The sequence below is a fragment of the Pinus tabuliformis genome, chromosome 1_1 (assembly GCF_031772625.1).
Source record: "Pinus tabuliformis cultivar Carrire ecotype Pingquan chromosome 1_1, CPIR1, whole genome shotgun sequence".
NCBI classification, from domain to species: domain Eukaryota; kingdom Viridiplantae; phylum Streptophyta; class Pinopsida; order Pinales; family Pinaceae; genus Pinus; species Pinus tabuliformis.
The window spans coordinates 586,640,050-586,649,806 of NC_142297.1; the positions used below are offsets into that span (position 1 = coordinate 586,640,050).

Consider the following 9,757-nt stretch of genomic DNA (forward strand, 5'->3'; position numbering starts at 1 on the left):
TAACTTTATATTACAAACTTAATGTAGTAACTCTCAACTAAGTGCAACGAGCTCCTTCTGGAAGCTTCAAATAATAAGAATGGAAACTTGGATTAAGCTTCAAATAATAAGAATGGAAACTTGGATTTACAATAATTCCTGCACATATTTTTTGGGCAATTTTGAAGGTTGGTTAGATTACGACATAAGAATTTGGTTTGGGATGGAAACCTTCAAAGAATTTGGTTTGGGGTGAGGCCTATGCCTTTGTATCAAATAACAATCTTGATTTATGTGGTTTAAACTAGTTTTTTGCCTACTTTGATTGTGAAGAGTTTACTAGTCAAAATTGTGATTTCAATGATTCCCTGACAGATTTACATTGTGAAAATAAACCGGAAAACTTTTCAAAAAGTCACACTTGTAGACAACTCGATATGGTTAGGGAGCTTTATAAGTGAGACCTTTTGGAGTTTCCCCCATTATTTTTCCGATTAAAAGAAAATTGCAATTAGAAGTCCTAGGGCACTTAGATTGTGAATAGTTCACCCCTCAAACTTGGAGTTCTATAAATGAGACTTTTTGGAGTTTCCCCAGACTCAGACTCAAACTCAAAAACTCTTAGGGCACTTAGATTGTGAAGAGTTCCCCTGTCAAACTTGTGATTTCAATGAATCTTGAGGGATTCAGATTGAAAAATAAACCTGAAAACCTTTTAAAAAGTCATACTTATAAACAACGTGGTATGGTTAAGGAGTTGTCTATAAGTGAGACGTTTTAGAGTTTTCAACAGATTTCTGACGGGAATAATCTTGATTTATATTGTTTAAACTGGATTTTTGATTGCATATATAAATTCAACACCCTCAAAAGCGCTTAAAACACTTCAGTTTGACTTTTTAATTACTCCACCAAAACAAGATTTCTAAGACTAATCAAAAACTGCAATCCTAGAACCAAAACCAACGAACATAATGACCCACATATACTTCTAAAACATTGTAGATATTTGGAAGTGTCGATTGCATTCCTTGGATTCAATGAGATTGCTTGCGGTGAGCAATCGCTCTTTGGATGCAGTCCTCCCTGTAGGAAATCGTACAACTCATTCTTCTTTCCAGAGGTGCACGGCTGTTGGTAGGAGATTCGCTATTTGGAGAGTTGAATGACTTTGAGTTCGGTTAGGTATCAATAGAGATCCTTCAATAGAGGAGAAGGTCCCAGAAAAGCACATATGATTTTGATTTTTATTTCTTTACGGATTGCTGCTGCCTCCTCATGATCACTCTCCTTCTGAATACTGACTTTATCCTCCTGATTGCTGCTGCCTCCTCATGATCACTCTCCTTCTGAATACTGACTTTATCCTCCTGACGCTGATACCACGCTGAGAAAGATGGTCATTCGTCCCTCTGGTATTGGACGCCTTTGAGAAAATAGATTTTAGAAATGCTTTACAAGCTTTCAGCTTGTGTGTGGGGAGTGTCAGTTGTGAGTGAGTAAATGCAGTGGCTTCTTATACTGGCTATGAACGAATGCCGGTGGGAGTGTGATTGTTGTAAGTTTCATTAACTCGTTGTAAGGACCAATGTCAGGGAGTCCTTGAGGTTGTGGTATAAGGTTAAGTGTGGAGGTTTACTCTTCTCAAGTGGGGTAGTGCAATTCAGGATAAGACTATGTCTACTAAAGCTGGCTCAAGTTATTTTTTTTAGTTAAAAAAAATAAGAGTAATATTAAGGGCATGAAATTTTAATTTTTGGTTAGAAACCTTAATTCCTGGCCATGACAATTATTCTGGAGTTTTGAATTTGGTGTCTGGAATAGATTTGCAAGTAGTCTCACTCGTGTTTTGGAGGTGTCACCCATATGCCCCATATGCCTCTAGTGTAGGAGGATACATGCAATATGAAAGCAAGTCCCATCACCAACTAGGGCCTATGGGGTTTTGGTGTTTGGAATGGATTTGCTAGTATGGGATTTTGGTGTTTGGAATGGATTCGCTAGTAATCTCACGAGACATCACACCAGTAGTCTAAGAGGATACAAACAATATAAAAAGAAAACTCATCACCAACTCCAGCTAAGAGGATATAAACAATATAAAATGAAATCTCATCAGCAACTCCAGCTTGTGGAAGTTTTGGTATTTAAAGTAAATAATCCCACCTGTATATTCTCACTCCAAAAAAATATGTGCTCAATACAGCAACAATATGTGCTCAATACAGCAACAATAGCCAAAAAAAAAAAAAAAAAATTGTTTCTATTTCAAATATTTTCGGTTTGAATCAGCGTATGCCTCCAATACCTTTTGTGGAGATTCAAAGCATACGGATTTTTCCAATTTCTCTACCATCTGAATACGAGGGGGGGCATGGAAGGAAAGCAGCTGGCCTTTATAAAAGAGCTCGTTTCTCTACCATCTGAATACGAAGCCGGGGGCATGGAAGGAAAGCGACTGGCCTTTATAAAAGAGCTCGTCTGCGGGAGAACCAACGGAATCCAGCTCGATTGAGGCGGCCTAGACAGGTTTGAGTCCTCGGTGGGGTATATCAAACTCGAATTCTCTCGAAACCGCCGCATTATTCATATTCAGTCTTCTCTTGCTCACGCCATTAGAAACCATAGCCGAGCCAATTGTGAATTTATCAAAAATAAATTCAACGATCTCTTCATAATTCAATACCCCGAATGAGTCTCATGTCACCTCTTTCACCATTTGGAGTCCTTTCGATCACTTACTTATCTTTAATTTCCTCACACCTCTTGGAATACTCTATTCTGGTGGAAAATTGGGTTTTAAAAAACAGTACACCTCATTCCAACTAAGTAAAATATTTTCTACTTTGGCAGTTGGCAGTGAGTACTCAAATCTAACCCATTAATAAAAAATTTATTTACATGTACTCATTGCTATAAATTTTATCATTTCCTTATCTTCTTATAGTTATTTCTATCATTGCCTCATACCGGCATTGCTGTATGCAGGTAGTGAGAAACGGGAGATAAAAAAACGTAAGAGCACCGGGCAGTAACAAACGAAGAGAGAGCCAGACTTTCTATTGCTCTGTTCTATAATGCGAGTATGGATTTTGTTTAAAACAGCTAGATATGGGAAGAAGATAAAACTTCAGATAATGGGCTCTTAGTCAATTTATGGTCGAGATTTTTGGGTTTGTAACTATCCATCAATATTCTACTACCGACACGCGGAGCAGTAGTATTCTCTGAGTCTGAAACCTGATTCTTTGGTGCTCGACCAGGTCTTGGCGTGGGTAGTGAAAGTTCCGAAGCACGAGATCTGTTTCAAAACAGGGGAACGCAAACATTGAAAGCATTTTTATATAAAACATTCAGGATCCATCCTTAGAGACGCATAAGAAAATTTATCAAATATGTGAGTTAAAGCAAAAGGATTTAACCCACAGACATCATCAATCACAATAAAACCCAAAATTTTACCTGATGTTATCCTTGATCAGTCTCTGCCTCGCAAGGAATCTCGCAATGGGGGCGTGAGCGCTATGGTAATGGCCCCTGCAAAAGAAACAACACCTTATTACACAACCAGCGCAAAGGCTCCTCCACCAAATTTTAAAAGTTTAACAGCTCTGAAGCTTTCCTTTCATGAGTTTTTCCCTGTGCATTTTTCATTAGTTTCCCCTGAATTTTCACCGAGAAGCTCCTTGGAGTGACCTTAATGATCCCAAGCCGGCCTTCCAGTTATACCTCTAACTACCAATCTATAACTACCTTCAGCGATCCGATGGAGGAAAATACTTTAATCCTCTAACACACAGTATGGACGGCTCCCAAAAGTACACGGTGTCACCTGGGAAAGTTGTTTTCAAAGAACAACGCCTTACGGCGTAAAATGCATTCTCCTCAGACATTTACAGCAATGGAGTATTCGCTCCGCCTTTAAGCAACACAACCATCACCCAAAATGCATTCTCCTCGGACATGTACAGCCTGACTCAGCAAAAGAACATTGTGTGGCAAATGTTTTCGTGCAGAGCAGGGAGCTCAGGGACATGTCCTCCAGATGCAACTGACCCTTCACCTCTTCCTGATCGGGAAGCTGTTTCCGAAAGCTCAACTGCCTTCAGGAGTTGTTGCATTTGGGTTGCAGCTAGATGTGCATAATTTATTGGGGCAACTGCATATCATCAAACACATAAATGATGATCAGATAAGATAAAAATTTGACCGATGGCATTTCCGTTGCAAACTAACAACAATTACAGTTCTTTTGAAGATTAACAATTTACCTGAAGATATTGCCGTTGTACTCTTTTGATACCTGCAACGAAACAAATACATAGTTGAAGAGTCAAAAGACAAAACCTCAATATTATTGGGTTGTAACATCAATTAAAACCATCAAGGATTGTTTCTTACACATAAGATAATACGTGCACCATACTCTGAATATCGTCCACACTGAAACTATTCTCATCTAGTAAAACGTGGTAACGAGTAGGCCGTGAAGTTCCCTACAACAGATAGTCATTCAATAAAATGTTAGGAAATTTCAACTTCTTGTTCACCCTCAATGTTGATACCAGAAACTACCTTAGTGACAGAGCAAAATGAAAATAGGGATTTAAAAATTTAAAGGAAAATGTTATAGACGAAGATCTTAAAAAGTGTGAGCACAAAACATAAATTAAATCGATTTGCAGCATTGCACAGTTTTTCGTTCTATTTTCAAGCGCCTTCAAGGATTTCATAGATTTTCTGTTTCAAATTTCGTTCAGATCACCAAACAACACTTCTTTTTCGGATGGACAGTTCAGTATCATAGTTTCCTAGATGATGAGCAGTTTAGTGACAGCATACTTCAAGTGAATTATTGGGTCTTGTTACCCATAACTTCGTATACAGGGTGATATTGGAAAATTTAGTAGCAGTATTCCCGAGTAGCAGATGGACGCAATAAGAGAAATCCAATGATTTTATAAGTCCATATGTCTGAGATGTTTTGTTCAGCATAGGAAGGCACCTTGAAGATTCTAAGAGCTGCACGCACCTATTAGTTCAGAGTTTGAGTAAGCCATCATTATAGCAGACCAAGTCGCTGCACCATGTTGAGGAAAGCACGACTATTTTCACATCTCCTGGATTCGATTAGAGTGGGCCAAAAAAACAGAAAAGAAATGTTTGATTTCCCTTTTCATGTTGACTGGGAATGAATATCCCAAAAGAATATATATGAATATATTTTAATCAATCATAAAACTAAAACGCATGGGAATCAATGAAAACAGTTTGAAAAGTATGCAGACAACATGTGGCATTTCCAGTCCTTTGCAAGGAGTTAATCACTGTATAGAGCAGTGCTAAATGGTGCTGTCTACCTAATATTCGTTTTGAAAATCTTAACTCGAATCCGACGAACCCAATTGCCCAGAAGGCGGAAACTTGACCATAAATATTTCCACAGACATAATATTTTTTCAGAAGAAAAAGCAGTTTGGTATTTATATTATGTTCAAAAATAGTCTGAATATACAGAAATATGGCGGGCTCTTTTCCCGGAAATGGCATCCTATTTTGAGAATATTTTCATTTGTTCATTTTTCATTGATACATATATAAAAAATTTAGACTGCAATTCATCATAGACAATTAGAAGACTTTCAAAAATTAGAAGACTTTCAAAACTATGTAATACCTGAAGATCTAAGATATTGTCCAGAAAAAAGGTGCTTGAAGCATACCAGAAAATTGTCGGCCTTATATGCCGGGCATAGAGAACCGCTGAATGACATATGTACAGGATTCCATAGAGATGCTCAGGTGCCACTTACCTTATATGCCGGGCATAGAGAACCGCTGAATGACATATGTACAGGATTCCATAGAGATGCTCAGGTGCCACTTACCGCAAGTTACCGAATAGAGATTGCATTCCTACCGAATGGAGATTGCATTCCTTTCTTTGAAAGTTCATCCGCTTTCTCATTTTGATTACGCCTTATATGTGATTATATGTGAGATAGGGAATATATCAGGCTTCATAGAGATGGAATCCTGTCCAGCCATCAGAAAAGAAGCAATCCAGGGTTTCTACCATGACAGTCGCCATCTATCCTACACGTGGCATGTAGCCACCGGAGCAGTCACAAAAGCTACAGTCTACCCATCAAAAAAAAGCAATCCAGGGTTTCTACCATGACAGTCGCCATCTATCCTACACGTGGCATGTAGCCACCGGAGCAGTCACAAAAGCTACAGTCTACCCATCAAGTGATTTGTCATCATCTTCGTTATAAGTCCAGTGATGGATTTTAGTCGCAAACCCATATATTTTGGGAGATCCGGCCCCAAATTATAAAATAAATAGAATAGGAGCCTTGCATTGCATGGTCGCCACTTATGGCTTTTCCTTCTCTTACGGGGTATTCTAAGAAATATTTTCACTGCGTGTTTATACAATTTTCTTAATGCCAAATCAAGGACGAAAACACCATGTTGCGTTCAGGCGAACCGTCGGGGGCGGAGGAAAAAGCCTCAGTAGCTCCCCCTGGTTCCATTTCTGCGGACTGCCTAGTAAATACAGTCGCCTAAATTCATACGATCGTGGGTTCCCTCGAGCCTATTTTTAACAGGAATTGCGGAGCTTTTTGTATGAGATATCTCTAGTTCAATTTTTCATCATTTGAAGTCGTATTTCCTCTTTTCTTGGATTGTCGGAGAAGGGAATCATGGAATTTCTGCAAAGAAAAAGCTTGAAAAATGGAGCAGGACGACTGTAATATGAGGTTCTGTGTTTTTTTTTCAAATCTCATTTAGTACTTGAACTGGGTTCCAGGGTTTCTTAAGTTTAGGTTTTTAATTTTTGTTCGAAGTGTCTTGGATTGGAGCATTAGTTTTTATTTGCATTATCAAACCCTCAAAAAGCCTTTACGAATGAATCTGGGGGTTTTGGATAGCAGTATAATGTTCTGAGTAGGATTTGGTGTTTGATGCGTTTCTGCTGCGACTGGCTGATACAGAGTTGGTCGTAGCAGAATTTTTGTTTTTATTCAGTCTTAGAGTTATTTGAATCATTTGCGGAGTCTTGGATTGGACGCTGGTTATGAGGTTATATCATTATAAAAATTAGAGTGTATATGAACTGAGGGCATGTCTGAGGCAGCTGAGGTTTGTCTACATAGAATCCATTGCCCGACGACTCAGCAGCTCCCCCGCTCCCCCTGGTTCGATACCTGCGGAGTACCTAATAAATGCAGTAGACATCTGCCAATCGGGTTGCTCTGGTAGACATCTGCTAATCGGGTTGCTCCTAGTATACATCTGATAATCGGGTTGCTCCTCGTAATGAAGGATGTGACGTGATATTGCTCGTGAAGGTAATGAAGTGATCAGTGAAGCTTGTAAATGGAGTCCTGAACTAACCGTCGTCGTTGCTTGTGAAGTATGGAAGTAGATCAAATTTGAATCCTGAAGTTCAGTAAGTATCCATAACCAAAAAAAATTAAAATGTGTTTATTAATTTGAAATTTTGATTTTTCTTGTTTTGAAATTTTATCAATACTGTAAAATCATAAATGAAAATTGAAAATTGCAGAATTTGAAAATTGATATATCAATACTGTAAAATCATAAATGAAAAGTGTAGAATTTGAAAATTAATAATTCTGCAAGGAAAAAACTCTTGATAATTCTGCAGGGAAAAAACTCATAAATGAAAATTAATGAAAATTGATAATTGATTTCACAGTGAGAACTTCCAGAACTTCCAAAAGCAAAATCAGAGGTCCAAAAGCAAAAAGCAAAAGCAGACCTCTAGAGAATCAGGGCGGTGCCTTAATTTCCTGCCAAAATGCTACATGGGACTCAAACGCCTCAGCAGAAATGTGAAGTCAGAGGAGACCGAGTTGATGAACAATTCTGATAATGTGAAGCCATGATTGATGAACAATTCTGATAATGTGAAGCGAGTGGAGACGGGGCATAGGAGACCAGGTTGATGAACAGTGTTGATAATGTGAAGCCAGGGAAGATAGGGCTGATGAACAGTTTATACCTCAGCGCGCCACTTGTATCATAATGCTGGCCATTTGCATTGTTTTGCTTGTGACACCTGGAGAATTAGTTTAGTGCTGGCCAGTTGCATCGTTTTGCTTGTGACACCCGTACAATTAGTTATTTATTCATATATTTCAATTACCGTAAAATAGTTGCCTCCCTGCACTCATCCACTTTAGTTTAGGTAATTCATTCACTATAATATTTAATGTTTTCAATTAATGTTAGAATTAATGTTTTCCAAGTGAAAAGATGAATATAACCCATGATTTTATCCTTAGGCTTCGAGAAGAGGCCAAATAAGACAACCAAATTGATTCATGTTAAAAAATTAGTTATTCATAAGAGTAACTACTCTTAGTTATTTGACGAATAGTAAGTAGGTTAAATAAATGTTAAAGTCTACCATAGTCGGGAAAAGTGCTAATAAGTATTTTTTTAATATGATTGTTATATTTTTTAATTATTCATTTTTATCTATTTAGTGCTAATAAGTATTTTTTTAATATGATTGTCATATTTTTTAATTATTCATTTTTATCTATTTTCTTTTTAATTTGTTTTTGTTTTCTATATCGTTTAGTTAAAAATAATAAAAAATATACAAATTCGATAATTTTTATTAATTGATTAAATTGTAAATCAAATTAAATATGAATAAATATCACTTAAAAAAATATGAACTTTGGGAAATTGTAGGATATTTTTTATTGTTCTAATAAATTTTAAATCAAAATAATAATGAATGTTTTTATTCTTTTGTGATAATTTATTATTTTTTAATTTCATTTTATTTATTAAATGTTGGTTTTTTATTTTATTTATAAGAAATCATAGAAATCATATAATTTCAAATTATATTTTTTTTTTTTTTCTGAATAAAGACTAATTCTATTAAGATTGGAAAAGTATAGTACAATCAAGCTTGCATGCAAGTGAAGCAGAAAAGCAAGGGAGCCGAAGGTGAAAGGCTATCCACCTCGCTCCATAGAGACAAACAAGGAAAGGGCCATAGAAAACCTGGAAATACAAAAAGCTAGAACTAAGCAGTTAGATCTACCCTAAGAGGGCAGTTACTGCCACACGACATTTTTTGCCTTTTGTCTTGCTTACTTTGACCCAACCAGAGGAGTTTGGCTGAGCCATAACAAGTTGTAGACTATTCTGCCCCGGTGGCGGAATATCCTTATCAGAGTCTAAGGATGAAGATAAATGAGAATGTTTCTGAGAGCTCTGAGGGGTGGAGGGGTTTGCCGGAACGACAAAGGGAGCGTCCAGCGGAATCTCAACATTCTGCCCATCTGCTACAATTTCCTCCTCATCCGAACTAGAGGAATCTATATCGTCCATAAGAGGGGGAGGCACACATGGATTCTAGCTTTTGGATTTGGGTTTGTGATTCAGATTCTTCTTTTTGTCGAGGAACTGGGTACAAGAACTCTAGAGGTGCCCCGTTTGATGACAATGGCGGCAACGGAAGGCTGTATTCTCATAATCCAAGGTTTGAGTCCAGTGGAAATCTCCAAACTTGAGATTAATCTGATCCGGCAGTCCTTTGCTAATATCTATTTCTGCACAAATTCTGTCGTAGGTGTAGAGTCCATTTTCCTTTCGTGAAGAATCTACAGCCAGGTAGCGTCCTAAGGTGTCTGCAATGGCTAAGAAGACAGAGATATGCCATAGATGCGCCGGAAGATTCGGGAGCCTGACCCAAATGGGAATCTTGGTGATGACAGCTGTA

General features: G+C 37.6%; 1 protein-coding gene across 1 annotated transcript; it reads right to left on the minus strand.

Annotated features, from left to right (window-relative positions):
* Window positions 1-3,956: 3,956 nt before the first annotated feature.
* LOC149214612 (protein argonaute 16-like) lies at window positions 3,957-9,366 on the minus strand. The gene is made up of 4 exons (XM_089389447.1): window positions 9,166-9,366; window positions 4,381-4,475; window positions 4,251-4,282; window positions 3,957-4,138 (listed from the first exon to the last, which is right to left on the minus strand). The coding sequence occupies exons 1-4, from the start codon at window positions 9,364-9,366 to the stop codon at window positions 3,957-3,959; spliced, it is 510 nt and encodes a 169-aa protein (XP_089245573.1).
* Between the last annotated feature and the right edge of the window lie 391 nt (window positions 9,367-9,757).